Consider the following 18,393-nt stretch of genomic DNA (forward strand, 5'->3'; position numbering starts at 1 on the left):
GATTTTTCAGAAATGTTAATGAATTTAATAAACTTCTATATTGCTTGACATGGCTGAGTCAAACATCTAGGCTCTTGGCCAAATGACCAAAATTCAAATTCAAAGCAAATTATCAATTATCAAACAAATTAATTTATTAAAAAATTAAAATTGGTTTTGGTTGGGGTGCGCCAAGCCCAAAGCAATAGTGCAAGGCTTGGGCGACACTTGAGAAACCAGGTAGCAAACTGCCACGGTAAATTCGCCCCCAAAAAATAAATTTAATATCGTTGTGAGGTCGAAACCACGTATATCAGATATTAAACTGACAAGAAGAGATATTACACTCGATCTTGGCCTAAAGGAGGAGAAAGATATGAGTTGCAAAACAGCAGCACCTCTTGCTTTGTATCCTGCCCCACCGGCTTAGCTGATCTCGTAACGCGATGTGGGACTAATCACGGAGCTAAGGCTGACTCCAACCGGCGCGAGGCATATCGGCCATGCATTTCGCCGTTTGCATGGCTGGGCCATTTTGCCGGGCCGCTTTGCACTGCCGGTCCTCCAATCGTGAGAGGCAAAAAAGCATTGTCTGGTCCACCTCCAAGCTGTTGGCGGCAAAGCAGGGATATTTCGCGCGCAGGTAGGCAACGCGGAGGTGGCAGAGCGCAGCGCCGCACGCGCTCTCCGCAGCGCCGCCCGCTCCGCGCGGGCTCTCCGCAGCGCCGCCCGCTCCGCCCCAAATCGATGCGCGCAGGTAGGCAACGCGGAGGTGGCAGAGCGCAGCGCCGCACGCGCTCTCCGCAGCGCCGCCCGCTCCGCGCGGGCTCTCCGCAGCGCCGCCCGCTCCGCCCCAAATCGACGCGCGCAGGTAGGCAACGCGAGGGTGGCAGAGCGCAGCGCCGCCCGCTCCCGCGCTCTCCGCAGCGCCGCCCGCTTCGCGCGCGCTCTCCGCGCGCGCTCTCCATCACTCCAGGAACGAAGGTACTCCTTCCCTCGCTCCATTGCTGTAGCCGGTGTGATTGTATTGCACTAGTTCAGTCGCATTTCGGTTTGCATCGTCAGGTTCTTCCCCAATCCCCCACCATGTCGGCGTCCTGCAGAGTTTCAGATTTTTTTCTCAAGTTCGTGCAAGAGGAGGCTCCGCCTGCAAGCCGCAGCTACTCATGCTGCTGTCTTGGCGACGATGCGCCGACATCGGAAATGGGGTGGTTCGGTCCCAGAGCACAAGGTTCGTCGGAGAGACAGGGAAGGCGCTTGGGCTGAGCTTGTTCGATGTTACTTCGCGTCGGAGCCGCTGTTCGACGACACCATGTTCCGGCGCCGGTAACAGCAGCGACATGTCCTTCTTTCTGTTGAATTGAAGCTCAAGTAGTGTAGCTATTGTTTTCATAATTGGGTTGTTTGCTTGATGCAGTTTCCGAATGAAAAGAAGCTTGTTCGATATGATCTACCAAATGCTTGCTGCGAACAATGAGTATTTTCGACAGAAACCTGATGGTCTTGGCCGAATGGGATTTCATGGAAAGCATAAGTGTGTTGTCGCTATGCGAATGCTTGCGTATGGAAGTATAGCCGACGCACTTGATGACGGTTATGCCATGGCCGAGAGCACTATTTTGGAGTGCATTAAGGAGTTTGCAAGAACTGTCATTGCCGTGTTCGAGGAAGAGTACCTACGACCACCTAAAGAGGCTGAGTTGAAGCGGATTCGAAGAAAATAAAGTTAGAGGTTTTCCCGGGATGATTGGAAGTATCGATTGCATGCATTGGGAGTAGGGATCTTGTCCGGTAGGCTGGCATGGGCAATACATTGGAAGGAAGGGCCGACCGACTGTTGTTCTTGAGGCTATTGCAACCAAGGACTTGCGAGTTTGGCATGCATTTTTCGGAATGCCCGGGTCTTGCAACGATCTCAATGTTTTGGACCGCTCCCCTATATTTGATGATCTTGCCAATGGAAGAACTGACAAAGTTGAATTTTCAGTGAACAACCATAATTACGACATGGGGTATTACCTCGCGGACAAGATATATCCCGATTGGGTGACCTTTGTGAAAACCAAGAGTGAAGCTATCAGTCCCAAGGACAAGACATTTGCCGAGGCCCAAGAAGCTGCAAGAAAGGATGTTGAACGCTGTTTCGGTGTCCTCCGCTCGAAGTTTCGGATAATTCAACAAGCTAGCCGACTGTGGAGTGCTCAGGACATGAACACGATTATGCGAGCATGTATCATTCTTCACAACATGATCATCGAGTCCGAGCGAGACAGAGAGCTGGATGAGGACGAGTTTGCTGAACCCTATGATTCACCAATTCGAAGGGACAGGAATGGTGCCGAGCTAAACGCCTTCATGTCTGCATACCGCAAGATCCAGGACCGCCCTACATCCCACCGCCTACAACAAGATCTAATTGAGCATCATTGGATGTTAAAAGGCAATGAATTAGGGCCATATGCACGCCGATCTCGACACTAGTATGCACCTGTTGGTATTTGTTTCTGTATGCATGAGGAGGATGCCTTTTGTTGCTGGGAGAACCAAGATGTAATGGTTCCCTGCAAGTAGTGTAGATGGTACCATGTATTTGTGAAATACAGCAGCTGGATGTCTTTTGTTGCTGGGAGCACCAAGATGTAATGAATCCCTGCAAGTAGTGTAGATGGTAGCATGTATTTGTGAACCAAGATCTAATGAAGAAAGTACACAAATATGTGTCCAGATCAAGCAAACATTTTCATACATTACAACATTTGTCAAAGCAAACAAATAGGTGTCCAAATCAAAAAAAATAATTTCATACAGTACAACAGTTTTAACAGAAGCAAAGAATTAACAGAAGCTAGTTGTCCCCTGATGGCTGTTGGTGTTGGGTACTAGCACCAGAAGCGGATTCAACTTCATCTGGGTTTATACCTTCCTTGATCAAAATGTCCCTCTGCTTCTTGGTAATCCAGAAATGAACAGCAGGATGCCATGAATTCAGATCAGTGAACATGATTTGGGCTTCTGTCTGGAACCTAGTTGTCTCCAAAATGTCCCTTTGAAGTTTGATCTGTTCCCGAGAAATCTCCTTCTTGTCATGAGAAATCTCCCTCTGGAGCTCAAGTTTCTTGTTACCCTGCTCAATCTTCGCGAACAATGCTTTCTGCTGCAGATCAAACTTGGCTTGTTCGATATCAATCAACTCCTCCTTCTGTTTTGCTTCCAATTCATCCATCTGCTGACCTCTCACATGTATCTTCTCTAACATCTCTATGGCAACACTAGATGAGGACTCTTCTACTGATATTCGACGTTTCTTCACGCTGTCACGTCCTTCTGGTCGTTCAATAGGTGCACCAGCAGTAGGTATTGGTGCAGGGGGAGTGTTCAAGGGTTGAGTTGCCTGGTTATCCTTCTTTGTTTGCTTAGGCTTGCTACACTCCAACATATAATCATTCCATTTCGGTTCATCCCGCAAAATCTCCCAACAATGCGCGAAATGCCAAGGTTTTTTCTGCTCATAAACTTTGATAGCATCTTTTATCTGCACCCAAAACAGAAATAAATTGTTCATGAACAAGTAGATAGAATTCAGGAACATGCAGCATATAGTTATCGGAACATACCTTATCATAGTCATTCTTGCCACTTTCATTCCTTCTAACAATAGCCGAGTGGATAGCTTGGAATTTGCTGACTTCCTTTCGTATAGTTGTCCATTGGTTCTGAATAGACAGTTGGGTTCTACTGCTACCCGTCTCACAATTTTGAATGAAATAACGATGCGGCCTTGCATAGAAGGCATTGCTCGTCTGAGATGAACTTGCAACGAGAAAGCAACAATTAAATAGTTGTCAAACCACAAACTGCTTGTCAATAGAAGTGTATTTCAGATGATACCTGTGGCTGCATCCGTAGAAATATTCAGCCAACCAGACACTATAACTCTGTCCTCTGGAGGCAGGAATGCTTTTCCTCGTTGTGAGACCTCTCTTGTTGCCAGTGCCGTTGGCAAACTGGTCGCCATCAATTTAGTGAATATCTTCACAATTTGGAGGTTCAATTTGATCACCTGACCTCATAGGCACATGTGGTGGGGTACTAAAGCTTTGTTCATGAATTTGCTCACAAAACTGCCCAAAATAAAATGAAAACCTGTTTAGACACTCAACATACAAAGAATGAACAAACAAGTACTGCAGGGTACCATGGGAGAAACATCTAGGTCCAATTGAAATTCACTGTCCATGCCCACTTGGGAGGCCTGGCCATTACCACCACATGCGCTGAATCGACGATCCATTCTGCCATAAGAGAGTAGGAAACAAAAAAGTGTCATAGATTAGAGAAAGAGTTCACTGTCCATACAAATAATTCACTATCCATGCCCACATGCACACAATCATTGCAAGTTCAAACATAATACCAATATTAGATACCAACAAGGTCACAATGATTGCTTAACATTAGTGGTTGCACAAAGTTTTCGACCATCTAACACAGAGATTACACAGATATGGCCTCACTACAGCAAGACTGAGAACCAAACATGATTACTTAAGAACATTACATGAGTTGCTACATCATGCCGACGCTAAACTAGAACAGCAGTACGTAATTAACGAACTAGGCAAACTGAAACAAGTTACTTGCGCACGACATCATAGTGTTAAACAAAAGTTAGCAACTCGTCCGGTGGGTGCTGCCTTCATCTTAGTCGTCGCTGTCAGATGAAGGGTGGTAGCTCCATGCGGGCTCGGAGTCCTCCCCAAAGTCCGAGCTGTGGATTCCAGAGGATGGTGTGTCCCAAGGAAACTCCCCGCTCGCCGCTGGAGATGGAATGGTCACGCAAATTTATGGTGACTAAAATCAAAATTGAAGTCCAGAGTTGCACTGACAGTCAGTGCTTTAAAAGATAGCTGCAGGCCGATTAGGTAAGTTGCATCAGGTGCAGCGTAGGACGGCCGAGCCAAGGCAAGCAGATGGCTTACTTTCAATGTAAATAGTTTGCAACCTTATTTCTGAAACAGAATATAAAACAATACTCACAGCATAATGGTGGAGTTGCAAACTTAGCCAGCCCAAAACTTCACCATCATCACTAGTAAATCTCCCAGTCAGTCAAACACCAGCATTAGAGAATGCCAACACTTCCCACTGCTTCACCAATCCCACAAAATGAAGAATAGTACATTCGTTCCCCTTAATTCCTTAAACATTCAGATCGTTCCACTAATAATCTACGATAGTACAGCTTAGACTACGACATACTCCAAGCAAAACATTCCTAATCGACCAAATCCGACCCCAATCAGTTCGAAGCACTGCGAATCGAGACAAGTTGGTTCCAATCCCATGGATCTGCACCACGCGACCAAAATCTCCCTACACCCTAGCGCCGGAAGAACGAATCGAGGTGGGGAATGGCGGAGCTCACCTTGCAAACTGCCTTGCCTCCGCCGCTTCCTTCGTCGTCGGTCGCCTGGAGCTCCGCCACACGCTTCGTCGTCGCCCGCCTGGAGTCCCGCCGCGTGTGGAGGCCGAAGTCCCGAACGCACCCGCCTGGAGCTCCGCCACGCGCTTCGCTTCGTCGTCGCCCGCCTGTTCTTCTCTCTCCTGGGTCGACGGTTGGAGGCCTATCATTTGCCTTGCGGCCGAGCGAGTGCTATTTTGCACTTTCTCTCACCTCAGATTCATTTTGCACGCCCGGTATGCATGGTCGATTGGAGATGATGCCTCGCGCTACAGTGCACCCGACCTAGGCATTTTGACTTTGCATGCCCCTTGCATACTCGGTTGGAGTCAGCCTAACAATGCTAGGGTCTCGCTGAGGAAAACCGCTGCTACTTTTTTTTGAGCTACGCGTTATCGGCAGCTCGGTTCCGGGCCAAGTTTTCTGAGGAAGATGCTTGCGGCCCATGTTATCGGCCCATTATCTTCACACAGAAGAAGGACGGTCCGAATCTCCTGATGGGCTTCCTGGTCGCGCGGCGCGGCCAGAGAGAGAGATGCTTCGAGGAGATCATTGGCATCAAGCACCCAATCAAAATCGGACACGTTGCGCCACCACATGTTCCCATCGTGACGGCGACGTGGAGCTGGAGGGTTGGTTTATCGGCAACGACGTCAGAGGTCACGCACGCACGCGCCGGGCCACCGCGCCTCTCCCCTTCGCGCGCCCTCGAAGCGATCGCCGGTCACCGGCACGGTGCCGGGCGGCCGGGAAGTTACCACTCGGTGACACCGCCACGTCGTCTGCGCGGTCGACGCGACAAGAACAACGAGGACGACGACTAGAACGTGGCCTGGCAGGCTGGCAAGGGCGGGTAGCCGAGCCGGTACTGTGTTCCGACAGGGCGACAGCGACCTGGCGAGGCGAAACCGCGTGCTGGGCGCGGGGCGGCGCGCCTGCCGTTTCGCGGCCGCTGTCGTCGCCGGCCGTGCGGGGCCCGCGCCGCGCCGCCGACGTCTAGTCTAGACTCTAGAAGCCTGATCTGTTCGACGCAGGCGCGCTATATAAGCACAGGCCGAGGCCCCCAAGACGAGCAAAACCAACTCACCGCGGCTTTGTTTCTCTTTCAAGCACACACGCACACGGCACCAACTCAAATTCAGCTCAGGTCTGCGCCTAAAGCATCTCCATGGCTTCGACGGCGGCGGCGTCCAACCTGTGGCTCGGCGGGTTCGCCGCGGCGGTGCAGGGGGCGTGGCAGGCGATGGCGGCCGGCCACGGCGACACGCGGCCGCGCCACCAACAGCTGCGGAAGCAGCAGCAGCTGGGAGGCGAGAGGAAGACGACCGCGGTGCAAGGAGCCGCCGCGGCCGGGGGGAAGGCTGCGAAGGAGGGGGACGTCGCGAGGTGCGGCGGCGCCATGTCCGACACCACAGTTTACCTGCTGCTCGACCGGTTCGCGCCCAGCTGATTCGTCGCCGACTCGCCGTCGCCGCGGCAGATCTGTGTAAATAAACGCTGTGACTAAAACTGAAATGCCATCTTGCATTTTTGCTGGACGATGAGCTTGTCGTATCGCTGAGCATGCACTCGGAGCAATGCTGTTCTACCGATCATTTGTTCTTTCAGCAACTTTTCATGGCCATTTTTACCGTCTTTAAATGGTAATAACCGTCCATCAAATCAAATACGGCTACGAAGAACGCAGCTTGTGATTCCCAGTTTGGGAGAATCAGAACGGGCAGGCGATGATCCGCCAGTCGAAGGGGACACGTACGGGGAGTCGGCCGGTCTTGGCGTTGGCGGCGTAAGCTTGGAGGCAACAATCAGCAGCTGCCAATGGTTCACACGCAAACGTCGTACGGATTTCAACGCTGTTGCATCGATCGACTGGTAGAAAGATATTTACGGGAACTCCCAAGAAAATTTTCAAAAGCAAAACATCAAAATTCACAGCACAGACGATCTTATTTCTGGAGCATTTGTACACATTCAAAGCTCTAGGACATGCACTTGCAGCGGTTGTAAAATTTCAAAATTTGTTTTGGTTGGGGTGCGCCAAATCCAAGCAACAGTGCAACACTAGGACGACACATGAGAGCCCAGGTAGCAAGCTACCGCGGCGAGCTCTCCCCCACGAAAAATAAATTTAATACCGTTGTGAGGGCGAGGCCTCACATATCAGATATTAAACTGATAAGAACAGATACTACACTTGATCTTAGCCAAAAGGCCGAGAAAGGTATGAGTTGCTTGGATACATCGCCTGTTCTTTTGTATCCTCCTCGACCGGCTTCTACTACCTCGTGGGGCGATGTGGTACTAATTATAACTATAACTACAGGATCCGGAGCTAATGACATGGGTTTGCTGAGCAAAACCGGAGCGCGCTGTCCTGCTGGGCTTCGTGCACTTGATCCTAATTTCGGCCTATGAGGTGGGCCAATACCCGTGAGGAAGGTGTGGAGGCCCATGTAATCCCAGCAACTCGAGGCGAAAGCCCCTCTGTCTCGCTGCCGTCGGGAGACGGGAATCCACAATCCAGATACTTGGCGGCGACGACGGCCGGAACGAGGTGGGGCTCCGTTCCGGGTTCCGATCGACAGCGACCCGACGACAGAGACGAATCTATGTAGAGAGCAGTGGGTGCCCAGGAACCCACGGAAAAACTAAAACTACTTATACAGGATCTGGACGGCGAGGCGGGCGAAACCGCGGGCTCGGCGGGGCGGGGGGCGCCAGCCGTTTCGCCGCCGCTGCCGTGGTCTGCCCGCACCGCGCCGGCGATGTCGACGCTTGGAAGGCTGATCCGTTCGCGCTCGGCTCGGCTGGCGCGCTACATAAGCGCAGGCTAGAGGGTCCAAGCTACCTACTCACTCATCAGCCAGGTCAAGTGTTCTTCTCCTCACCGAGAACCTTCTTCCAGAGCGCACCAACTGAGTTCAGCTCGGACTTCACCTCCATGTCTTCGACGACGGCGACCAACCTGGCCGGCCTATGGTTCGGCGAGCTCGCCGCGGCGATGCAGGGGACGTGGCAGGCCACTCCGCCCGGCCGCGGCGACCAGCGGCCGCGAAAGCAGCAGAAGCTGGGAAGCGAGAAGAAGGCAGTGCTAGGAGCCGCCGCGGCCGGGACGAAGGCGGCGACGGAGACGAAGGGGGACGTCGGGAGCTGTGGCGGTGCCATGCCCGACACCACGGCCTACCTGCTGCTCGACCGGTTCGCGCCCAGCTGAGCTCAGCTGCGTGGCCTTCACTGGCGCGCGTTCGTGTCCACTGTTCATCTGTACAGGCAAGATCATCGCAGGCGATGATTGTGCAAGTGTTCTGGATTGTAGTGGCATCTTGCTGCCATGCTCGCGTCCCTTTCCTTCCGCTCCATGGCGTCCCAGGAGCAAGCATCGCTGAAGATGCAACCAAAGCAGTGATGTTCTACCGATTACTGTCAAAGTGTTGTCCAAATATTCACAGAAACTCTTTAACAGATTTCCACCCAAAACGTATATCACGATAAGATCTTTCAAGAACTTTTCATGGCCATTTCTATCATCTTTAAATCCTACAGTCCAAAGCAACAATGTTCTCGATCCTCCTGCAGTTTCTGTATGCCAAATCAGATTAGATTGCTTAAAACCAGCAAACATAATAAAATTTGCATTGGTCTTGGATGGGGTGTGCCAGGCCCGAGATACAGTGCAAAACTAGGGCGACACTTGAGAACCCAGGTAGCAAGCTACCACGGCAAGATCTCCCCCGCAAAAAGTAAATTTAATATCATTGTGAAGGCGAGACCTCACGTATCAGATATTAAACTGATAAGAACAGATACTACACTTGATCTTAGCCAAAAGGCCGAGAAAGGTATGAGTTGAAATACATCTGCACCTCGTTTTGTATCCTATCCAGCCGTCTTCTACTATCTCGTCTAGCGAGGTGGCACTAAACTACACAGGCTCTCGAGCGAACGACACCGGTTAGCGCGGATCAAAACCGAGGCGCGACGGCGCGTCGACCTGCTGGGCTTCATGTTCCGTTCGAGGGAACACATGAGCCTGCTTTCGGCCTATGAACAAGCCCGGCCCAATACCCGTGAGTCCTTGCGGAGGCCCGTAGAATTGGCCCAACAACTCGCGACGAAAGCCGATCCCCACCCATCTCGCCGTCCGGCCGCGTACCCTGCCGCCGCTGCTGCGGCCGTCGAGAATCGAGATGCTTCGAGAAGGCGGCGGCGGCGGCGGCCGAAACGAGGAGGAGGAACGGCACCCCGCGCGCACGGGGGTTCCGGATGGTCGTTAAAGATTACCTTCGCCGCCGTCGCGTCAAGGCTTGTCCGCATCGCGACGGCGACGGTGGAGCTGGAAGGTTTATCATCAGCGCAACAGGACAACGACCGCGGCACGCGCCGGCCAGGCTGGCAGCTAGATGAGCTGGCCCCGTTCCGACTTCCGATCGACAGCGACACGGCGGGGCGGGGCGGACGAAACCGCGGGCTCGGCAAGCCGGCGGGGCGGGGCGCGCCGCGCGCCTGCCGTATCGCTGCCGCTGTCGTGGCCGGCCGCGCGCTGCGCCGTCGACGTCGACGACACCTAGAAGCCTGATCCGTTCGCCTTCGCCTCGGCTGGCGCGCTATATAAGCGCGGGCGAGGGCCCGACCAACCTCACTCATCCAGACCAAGTGTCCTCCTCGCTCACTGAACCTTCCTCGCAGTCGCAGTACTCGGTACTCGCCAGCCTCACATCCGATCAGTTCTCGGTTCTGCCTGCGTCACCATGTCTTCAACGGCGGCGTCCAACCTGGCCGGCCTGTGGCTCGCCGAGCTCGCCGCCGCGGCGCGGGGGGCGTGGCAGGCGATGGCCTCCAGCCACGGCGAGCGGCGGCGGCCGGGCCGTCAGCAGGAGAAGCTGGGAGCCGTGAAGAAGAGGACGGCGGCGGTGGCGGTGCAAGGAGCCGCCGCGTCCGCGGGGAAGGCGGCGAAGGAGGGGGACGTCGGGAGGTGCGGCGGCGCCATGTCCGACACCACGGTCTTCCTGCTGCTCGACCGGTTCGCGCCCAGCTGAGCTCAGCTCGCCCCCGCGCTCCGGCGACCGGTTGCGTCCATCTATACAGGCGAAACGAAACAATGGCAGGCGATGGTTGTGTAAATGTTGTGGATTGTGATGCCATCTTGCTGTTGGTTGCTCATCTCCCCCATTTCTTCGTTCCATGGGCGTTCCCCTGCAATGAACAGGGACGCGGAAATTTCGTAGAACAATCCAAGATGTGGTCGCACAGGTTATACTCCAGAGTAACAATTGAAGATGATGCGTCTCAATAGTGGAGGATGCATCTCCAGCGAAACATCTCAGCAATGTAGGATGCATCCTCCTGCAAGACTTGCTCCAGCCAGATGCATCAAATCAAACGCAAGCAACTCATAATACAATTTACAAGAATCAGAATGGGCCGGTCTTCTCGCACCTCATCATTCTACTTGCAAAACTACTAGCAGCCATACTACAAGCCGATGATCAGCTACGAACAAAAGGAATGTGGGGGATGGAGGGGGGAGAGGGGGGGGGGGGGTACAACTCTAAGCAATGGCGAAATGCACAGATATTTACACCTCTTCTCCGCACGCAGCAAAGGTGGGGGGATCAGGTCAGTGGGTGAAGGTGCTCGGCTCCTCGCTGTAGACCGTCTCGCTGGCGCCGAACACGGGCTTCTCTTCCTCCCACTTGATGATCTCCCGGCTGTAGCAGATCGCGGACCGGACCGACTCCTGGTCCAGCGCGTTCACGTACGACACGTAGAGCTTCCGCCCCGTGAGGGAGCTGAACAGCCTCTTGAACTTTGTCGCCATGTAGTGCGCGGCCATCTGGGCCAGCGTCGCGCCGGTCTGGCTGCTCCGGGTGCTCCTGCTGCTGCCATTGAGCAGGTTGCGGCTGATCAGGGGAGTAAAGTCGTCGAACCAGTCGCATGAGGTTAGAGGGGAGCTGTTAATCTTCTGCTCTAGGAGATCAAACTTGGTGAGGAGTAGGAGGAAATCCATCTGCTCAAATGTTGGATGAAGGGCGATGCTCTCAAACAGCTCCCTGCTCTCTATCATCTTGTTGACAATCGTGCCATTTGCATCCTCATAGTACTCATCGTAGTCGCTAGCAGCAACACAGAAGATAACAAGCCTCACATCATCAAACATTTGCAGCCATTTGCAGTTCTCATGCAAACCTCTGTTGTTTATTCTGATCAGCTGGTACCTGAAAGCAAATGGAAAAGTTGATTTGGGCAAAGATGGAGAATAACTAGTGCAACCTGAAGCTATTTTAGAGAGGAAAATGAAACAGAATAACAGCTATCACAATCCCTGACAGAAGTCAAGAATTAAAACCTAGAATATAAGGTTTAACAAACGTGCATGTGAGTTCCCATCCTAAGTCGCTCTACATGAAAATGCCACATGCCCATACATTAAAAAAATTATTCACATTTAAGAGGTGTCTAGTCTAGATAACACCGTACGACGCACTAACCACGAAGCTGTAGAAACAGAAAGTGAGATAGGTAATACATCACTGTAGCAGACTACTATTGCCTTCAGAGTGACAGAACTGACCTTAGCAAGGTGTCTTGTGGATCAGGCTCATCAGCACCCTGTCCACCCAAAGAAATCTGTGGGAAAGAGAATTCTGTGGATGCTAGCCCATCCGAGGATGTAATTCCATCAGCATACAGTATATCCATATCAGAGAGCTCATATTCAGTTCGAGAAATATCAACAGCCTGGCCATTCCAAACAAGGTTGAAGAATGAGCAATCGCAATTTATAAACAATTCTATAGTAACCAAAGAAAAAAGTTTTGCTGTTTCCCAGTAATACCTTGTCAAGAAAATAATTGGCAGCAGGTGGAAGGAATGGCAGTTCACTTCTTCGTTTATATGTAGCTTGAATAGCATGATCTTTCCATAGTTCATCAACAACCGGTGCATATTCACGACTAGCTGCAGGGAAAATGTCTTCAAGGTTACCTAAAGCCATTGCCTTTAGAATCCAATCAGAGAATGCTTTCAAGCGCGGAATAAGGGAGTATTCAGTAACTTCATCAGAGAACCCAGATTCACAACGGCCTGCAGAAAACAAACAAAAAATCACTTGTACCAGGCATAGTTGCAAACACAGAAATCTTTTCTTTTGTTACATTACTTCACAACAAGGAAACAATTAGGAGTTTCCTTAAACTCTCAATTGTTTTAAGAGTTGTAACAAACTGGGACATACCAGAGCTAGAAGGGTCATGCTGACTGTTTCTTCTTCTATCAACTAAAGCTTCATCTTCAAACCGCTCACGGCCTTCAAGTAATATACCAAGGTAGTTGTATATATTGCTTTGTATGATAAGTTTCAGATCTTCACGCTCATCTACCGAAAATGGTTTGTTCTTGTACAAGAACTTGGCCTAATATATTCAATAGATTCAACATCAATTGCACATCAACATTGTAAATTTGTGGGGTTTCAGAAAACTAATCATTATTTATGTGCAAAGCATATCTTGGATGGTGATCTTAGTGCAGCTGATCAACTTATATGTCTGTGCACATTAATTTAGCAGATGTCCATAAACACTGTACCTGTTTGAGTATGGTGCTTGCCCCTGACCCAACCAACAAAAGCTTCTGGACTGTCCTTTGCTCCAGGTAGTCAGGAATGGCTCGATTTACCATGTGAGCAGCTTCTTCACCACATTGATTAGTTGCTTTGTTCGGTGTTGGCAATGACAGGACAGGACTAAGAAGCTTCACTATAGGCTGGTGAGAAAGGCAGGTAAATTCAAAATTAGTTAGTTTCCCTCCGAAATATTACAAGGCATCCACATATGAAGAATCCCAGCGTTACCTTATCCCAGATCTTCCCTTTAACAGTTTTTTGGCCTTCCTCTTGGTAAGTCCCATCAGCATTCACCCAAAAATGAGGTTTCCCAGCACATTGGACCCCAGCCAACTAAAATCAAACATTTTTTTAAGAAAAACAAGCAAACAGTAGCATATCTCAAGATGAGGTAGTAGCATTTGATTCCAAACCTTAAGCATTTGCAGTTCAGACTTTGTAATCTCTCGTCCATTAATCAATATTCCGGTGTTTCCGTTGCTTGCCTTTTGATCTAGTGAACCTCCAACATTGAGATTTGCACTAATTATGCAATGGGGCTTGTGTCCCTCCTAGAACATTTTCAATGAGAAGAATCTTGTCAGATTTGTCGAGGACAAATTATTACAGGATTTGTAAGAAGAAACAAGCAAAATGCAGCAACTTAATTATAGAAACTGTGAAATGGCATAAAAATGACCCAAAAAGTCACTATTATGTTCAATTTCTCCCAAATTCACAAGCCTAGCCAAAGCTGGCACCAGAGACCAAAATCATGTTCTATGTATCATGACTAAATTGCTGCCAATTTGTCCAAAAAGACTGTGTCTAATAATTTCAGATGTAATATCACAGACATGCCAACCTTGATGTGCAACCTTGTGCAGCTCTGAACCAAAAAAATATCAGATTCTCCTGATTTAGACAGCACACTATCCACAATCGTTCCTAGGACAATGAGATCATTCAGAACATGATACGACACCCAATGAAGCTGATTCATCAGACAGAGTCCCATCAAAGTCAACTATTCATATCACGTTCAGCAGCACCAGGCATCCAGAGTCCCAGACCATGCATCATGATTCCCACAATAATATAAATCTAGTGAACTCCGGCTATAATAAATGGCATAAGTTGTTCTGCAAAGAGAGTTTACCCAACATAACACCTAAGGGGGTGTTTGGTTCCTCAGGGGCTTATTTTAAGCCCCGTCACATTGGATTTGTGTATGCTAATTAGGAGTATTAAATGTAGACTAATGATGAAATAAATTCCATAATCCCTAGGCTTATTCGTGAGACGAATCTATTAAACCTAATTAGTCCGTGATTAGCCCATGTGATGCTACAGTTGTGCTAATCATGGATTAGTTAGGCTAAATAGATTCGTCTCGTGAATAAGCCCTAGGCTTATGCAGTTAGATTTATAATTAGCTTATGTTTAGTCTTTCTAATTGGCATTGGAACATTCGATGTGACAGGGCTTAAGATAAGCCCCAGGGAACCAAACACCCCCTAAAGAAGAAATCTTCACTTCATATCTGCACATTGCAGGCGTAATGTCCCTATTTCTACTATTAAGACTAACACAATGAACATAAATCACAATCAACTCAGTTATTGTCTTTGTTGCATCAAACAGCTACTAGATGTTTCGGATGAGCAAACGAAAATTCAGATCACCACTAGTCAAGTACCTTCCCCCAGAAGCCGGACACCTTGTCGTACCAGTAGAAGCCAGGCCGGAGCCTGGAAGGCGGACACGGGCACCCCTGCAGCACCACGAGCTCCTCCGGCGACAGCCTTGACCCGTTGACGTACACGTCCTCCGCCCGCAGCTGGTTCGCGGCGCACTCCCGCTCGCTTCTCATAACGAGCTCCACCTCCGGGGCGCTGAGCAGCCGCCGCAGCACGCGCGACCCTCGCCCCAGCGCGTCCCGCCTGGACTCGGCCACGGGCCGGCCGATGCAGTCCAGGCACTTGCGCCCCTCCGGCATGGAGCCCATCGCCCGGAGGACGCACCCCGCGCAGTAGCGCGCCCCGCAGGCGAGGCACGACTCCTTGTCGCGGCCCCAGAAGCCGCCCCCTTTCCCGCACCTGTAGCAGCCGCGGGACCTGCCGCCCCTCCAGTGCGCCGGGGAGAGGGAGCCGCTCGACTGGCCGGCAGCGGCGCGGGGCCGGGCCTCCCCCGCGGCGGCATCGTCGTCGTCGTCCTCCTCATCCTCGTACTCGCCCTCGTCGGAGGAGGATTGGAGTAGGGAGCCGCTGGTTTCGGCGAAGGTGACCGCAGCCTGGTGGCGGGGCTTCGGCGGCAGCGCCTGGGCCCCGCCGTCGCCGGCGCCCTCGTCGTCGGAGGGGGAGGAGGGCGGGAGCTCGGCGGAGTGGTGCGCGGCGGCTTGGTGGTTCTCGATGACGGAGGTGGGGGAGTCCACCACGGCTCCCCCCGCGGCGGTGGCGGGCGCGGCGGAGCGGGGCGCGGGGTGGGCGCGGGGGTGGATGGCGGAGCAGAGGGAGGACGGGGTGAGCGGGCGGACGACGGGGAGCGGGGACGAGGAGGCGGAGGGGGAGCCCGGGGGCGAGGAGGAGAGCGCGGCGAGCGGGATGCGGGAGAGGTCGAGCGGGATGGCGCGTGGGAGCGAGTAGGGGAGCGGCGGGCCGTCGTACTCCGCCGCGAAGGAGTAGTCGGTGGCGCCGGGGCGGGCGCCGGCTGCAGCGGCCATGGCCGGAGGCGGCTGCAGCGGCGAGGAGGGCGGGCAGGAGGAGGATGCTAGGGTTCCGGGAGAGGCATGGGGGTGGGAAACCCTAGGCGAGGAGGGGAAAGCAGAGCAGAGCAGGGGAGGGGAGGAGGAGAAGCTTTTTGGAGCATGCGCGAGGGAGGAGACGAGACGAAAGCGAGGGGAGAGAGACAGAGGTGGTGGTAGACAAGGCAACGGCTTTTGCCCCTGAGCCGGGTTCATGGACCGGTAGACCAACTGCTGCGGTTGAGATGGCGTCCCTGTTTCTTCGTCCGCGAGCTCCGGTTTTCGCTGGGGAACGGAAAATTTTGGTATTATATATCAACGAGCTATCCATGCTATATTTTTAACGAGTCAACGAGAACCAGCAACCGAGCCACACTTAAAGAAGCCACCCTCAAAAAAAATAACAACTAAACTAGTTATAACCTGTATAAACCAGTAGTGATAGAATGAGATAATAAAAGTATCGTCAGCTATCACTATAAATTTCGGTTATGATAAGTATTTAAGAATGGATATGATTGGACAACGAATAGCTAGACTACAACCATAGTCACGCGAAGGTTGATATTAATCGGCCACTAGATCATGAAACTATAAGTACATCCTCACCTTATGATTGGAGTTGAGATTCGTGTTGGGAGCAATATATGACTCCAAGATATTTAGCATTCGGTCCATACATGAATAATGTCAATATAGGAATAATGGGGGAGGTTGTTGGCTCGCTTTAAGTAGCAAGAAGATGGAAACAATATTGAGATATTAGGGATACTGTCTACAATGGTAGTAGTGGACAATGATAACTGCAGACGCTTCCATTTTAGCGCCAAACCAAATGATGATGCAATGGGATAAGGCGTTTACATAGTGGAGAATATGAAAGTTGTAAAAATATAGCCCAATAACAAGGACAAATTAAGTATATAGCAATAGGTTGCAACCGTTATGGCTGGTGGTGTTTGCTAGTGTTAGGGATGGCGATAGTGAGTCAGTGAAACAACGGAATGTGATGTGGAGAGATATCTAGGAGCGCATGGAAAATTGATACGAACACACGATTGAGGAGATCGTGATACCTTGAAAATGAGAAGCGGGTTAGAATTACATATGGGAAAGAAAAAAATATAAAGCTTTGGATGCAAAAATATTGATCCTTTAAAACAAAAGGTTTAAGTATGTTCATGTATATTATATATATATATATAATAGTCTGTACAAGTTGCTTCATATTACATGGCTCATTCACTTATCCAGATGTTTGTCCATAAATTATATATCTAACGAAAAGTACACTTGTCTAGTTGTTTATCACAAGTGTTAAGTAACAAAAGTCGAAGTGTCAATTGGCCGTATGCTTATTTTCTAACCATGTGCTAGATAGATTGACTTCTACCCGCATCAACAGTGAGACAACATGAATTTTCATCTCGTACGTGCCTACAGCTCGCAAACTGATTTCAAACAGCTGGTTCCTCTGAAAAGAATCTCCGCCCGAGATGAAAAGTTCTACGATCGGCCGGAGCCGTCCCCGCCGCTAATGGTTTGAACACACTGAAATTCACCTCGACGGCGAGCTAATTTAAAATCAATGATCGCATCCCTCCGGTGAGCTTTTGGTTGAGGCAGCCAGCAACCCCGGCCGCGCTTCTCCGCTTTTCAGCCTCGAAATGGAGCCCCGGAGTTTTTAAACCCCCGCCACCAAAAGCGCTTGCGCTCCGCTGCGGTGCACGATCTCGTGATCCGCTCCCGTGGCCCCGCAGGCCGCACCCACCGTGGACCGCGTCCACCCAGCAGCCAGCGAGGCTCGCTGTCGCTGGCCGCGGCGCCGAGCGAGCCGCGAACCGGTCGACCCACCCCCCCGCCCCCCCGACTCCGGGGTAGGACCGGTACGGACGGAATTGACGGTGGGGCCCACCCGATTGAGGGACTGGGGTGCGGTGCGGAGCGAATCGAATCCAGCCGCGTGGGCCCTCCCGACCGAGCCCACGACGCCCGGACCGGGAAGTCCAGCTCCAGCCAGCCCGCCGACGCGTGACCGACAGGTGGGCCAGCCTGGCGGCGCGCGGCAGCGCGGTGTGCTCGCGCCACCGCCGGAGCAGCGGGCACGCAGCGCGCACGAGATTTTATTTTTTTTACTTCCCTTTTTATCCTTTTCCTCTTTTTTCCGAGCGCGCGGGCTGCCAGCTGGCCGGCTGGCTGGCTCGCGGCTGCGTCCGCGTGTGTCGCGGGGCGTGGGGCCCGGACGGACGGACGGACCAGATGCGGGTTGGTAGCCGCCGGCGCGGCGCAGCTCAGGAGCTGGGGTGGCGGGCCCCGCGCCGTGCCGCTGCTGCTGCCGCCCTTCTAGACGTGCGCGGTCTGGTGAGGACGGGGGGCCGGTGGGACCAGCGGACCGCGTGGCGAGTCACGGGAGCAGGAGGAGGACGAAACAGGAGACGGACGGGAGGATCGGGCGGACTTGGACCGGACCGGGGGAATGGCCGAATGGGATAGGCATGTCTGGCTTGTGGACCTGGCCGCGGGGTGGGAGGGGTTAACTTACGGGCGGTGTACTAGGTGGGCCCACGCCGGTCTGGCCCCCACGATCCAGGGAGTTTATGTGTGGGC

General features: G+C 51.9%; 6 protein-coding genes and 3 non-coding genes across 9 annotated transcripts; 5 read left to right on the top strand and 4 right to left on the bottom strand.

Moving 5' to 3' along the window:
- Nucleotides 1-160: 160 nt before the first annotated feature.
- On the bottom strand, nucleotides 161-357 carry LOC112888222. The gene has a single exon (XR_003227763.1). It is a non-coding gene; the product is annotated as a U2 spliceosomal RNA (small nuclear RNA).
- An 808-nt stretch (nucleotides 358-1,165) lies between these two features.
- Nucleotides 1,166-1,703, top strand: LOC112885603. The gene is made up of 2 exons (XM_025951189.1): nucleotides 1,166-1,305; nucleotides 1,397-1,703. Exons 1-2 carry the CDS (start codon nucleotides 1,166-1,168, stop codon nucleotides 1,701-1,703), a joined length of 447 nt encoding a protein of 148 aa, XP_025806974.1.
- Nucleotides 1,704-1,872: 169 nt separating this feature from the next.
- Nucleotides 1,873-2,460, top strand: LOC112885604. The gene has a single exon (XM_025951190.1). The coding sequence runs from the start codon at nucleotides 1,873-1,875 to the stop codon at nucleotides 2,458-2,460; it is 588 nt and encodes a 195-aa protein (XP_025806975.1).
- Nucleotides 2,461-6,524: 4,064 nt separating this feature from the next.
- On the top strand, nucleotides 6,525-7,064 carry LOC112887208. Its single transcript, XM_025953333.1, has one exon. It carries the CDS (start codon nucleotides 6,609-6,611, stop codon nucleotides 6,888-6,890), a length of 282 nt encoding a protein of 93 aa, XP_025809118.1. The 5' UTR covers nucleotides 6,525-6,608; the 3' UTR covers nucleotides 6,891-7,064.
- Nucleotides 7,065-7,467: 403 nt separating this feature from the next.
- Nucleotides 7,468-7,665, bottom strand: LOC112888218. The gene has a single exon (XR_003227759.1). It is a non-coding gene; the product is annotated as a U2 spliceosomal RNA (small nuclear RNA).
- Nucleotides 7,666-7,986: 321 nt separating this feature from the next.
- Nucleotides 7,987-8,945, top strand: LOC112885041. The gene has a single exon (XM_025950712.1). It carries the CDS (start codon nucleotides 8,382-8,384, stop codon nucleotides 8,652-8,654), a length of 273 nt encoding a protein of 90 aa, XP_025806497.1. The 5' UTR covers nucleotides 7,987-8,381; the 3' UTR covers nucleotides 8,655-8,945.
- Nucleotides 8,946-9,085: 140 nt separating this feature from the next.
- LOC112888220 lies at nucleotides 9,086-9,283 on the bottom strand. Its single transcript, XR_003227761.1, has one exon. It is a non-coding gene; the product is annotated as a U2 spliceosomal RNA (small nuclear RNA).
- Nucleotides 9,229-10,694, top strand: LOC112885039. The gene has a single exon (XM_025950711.1). The coding sequence runs from the start codon at nucleotides 10,189-10,191 to the stop codon at nucleotides 10,474-10,476; it is 288 nt and encodes a 95-aa protein (XP_025806496.1). The 5' UTR covers nucleotides 9,229-10,188; the 3' UTR covers nucleotides 10,477-10,694.
- A 116-nt stretch (nucleotides 10,695-10,810) lies between these two features.
- Nucleotides 10,811-15,923, bottom strand: LOC112885038 (extra-large guanine nucleotide-binding protein 1). The gene is made up of 8 exons (XM_025950710.1): nucleotides 14,743-15,923; nucleotides 13,478-13,615; nucleotides 13,293-13,397; nucleotides 13,028-13,204; nucleotides 12,675-12,852; nucleotides 12,276-12,523; nucleotides 12,012-12,178; nucleotides 10,811-11,655 (listed from the first exon to the last, which is right to left on the bottom strand). Exons 1-8 carry the CDS (start codon nucleotides 15,763-15,765, stop codon nucleotides 11,058-11,060), a joined length of 2,634 nt encoding a protein of 877 aa, XP_025806495.1. The 5' UTR covers nucleotides 15,766-15,923; the 3' UTR covers nucleotides 10,811-11,057.
- Nucleotides 15,924-18,393: the final 2,470 nt, after the last annotated feature.

The sequence above is a fragment of the Panicum hallii genome, chromosome 3 (assembly GCF_002211085.1).
Source record: "Panicum hallii strain FIL2 chromosome 3, PHallii_v3.1, whole genome shotgun sequence".
Classification (NCBI taxonomy): Eukaryota; Viridiplantae; Streptophyta; class Magnoliopsida; order Poales; family Poaceae; genus Panicum; species Panicum hallii.

Excerpts from the sequence above, each read along its gene's own strand:
- LOC112887208 (XM_025953333.1), top strand. The coding sequence starts at position 6,609 with ATGGCTTCGACGGCGGCGGCGTCCAACCTGTGGCTCGGCGGGTTCGCC.
- LOC112885603 (XM_025951189.1), top strand. The coding sequence starts at position 1,166 with ATGCGCCGACATCGGAAATGGGGTGGTTCGGTCCCAGAGCACAAGGTT. Across the intron at positions 1,306-1,396 it reads GACACCATGTTCCGGCGCCG|TTTCCGAATGAAAAGAAGCT; the intron begins GTAACAGCAGCG and ends TGCTTGATGCAG.
- LOC112885604 (XM_025951190.1), top strand. The coding sequence starts at position 1,873 with ATGCCCGGGTCTTGCAACGATCTCAATGTTTTGGACCGCTCCCCTATA.
- LOC112885038 (XM_025950710.1), bottom strand. The coding sequence starts at position 15,765 with ATGGCCGCTGCAGCCGGCGCCCGCCCCGGCGCCACCGACTACTCCTTC. Across the intron at positions 13,398-13,477 it reads CTGAACTGCAAATGCTTAAG|TTGGCTGGGGTCCAATGTGC; the intron begins GTTTGGAATCAA and ends GTTTGATTTTAG. Across the intron at positions 12,179-12,275 it reads CCAATTATTTTCTTGACAAG|GCTGTTGATATTTCTCGAAC; the intron begins GTATTACTGGGA and ends TGGAATGGCCAG.
- LOC112885041 (XM_025950712.1), top strand. The coding sequence starts at position 8,382 with ATGTCTTCGACGACGGCGACCAACCTGGCCGGCCTATGGTTCGGCGAG.
- LOC112885039 (XM_025950711.1), top strand. The coding sequence starts at position 10,189 with ATGTCTTCAACGGCGGCGTCCAACCTGGCCGGCCTGTGGCTCGCCGAG.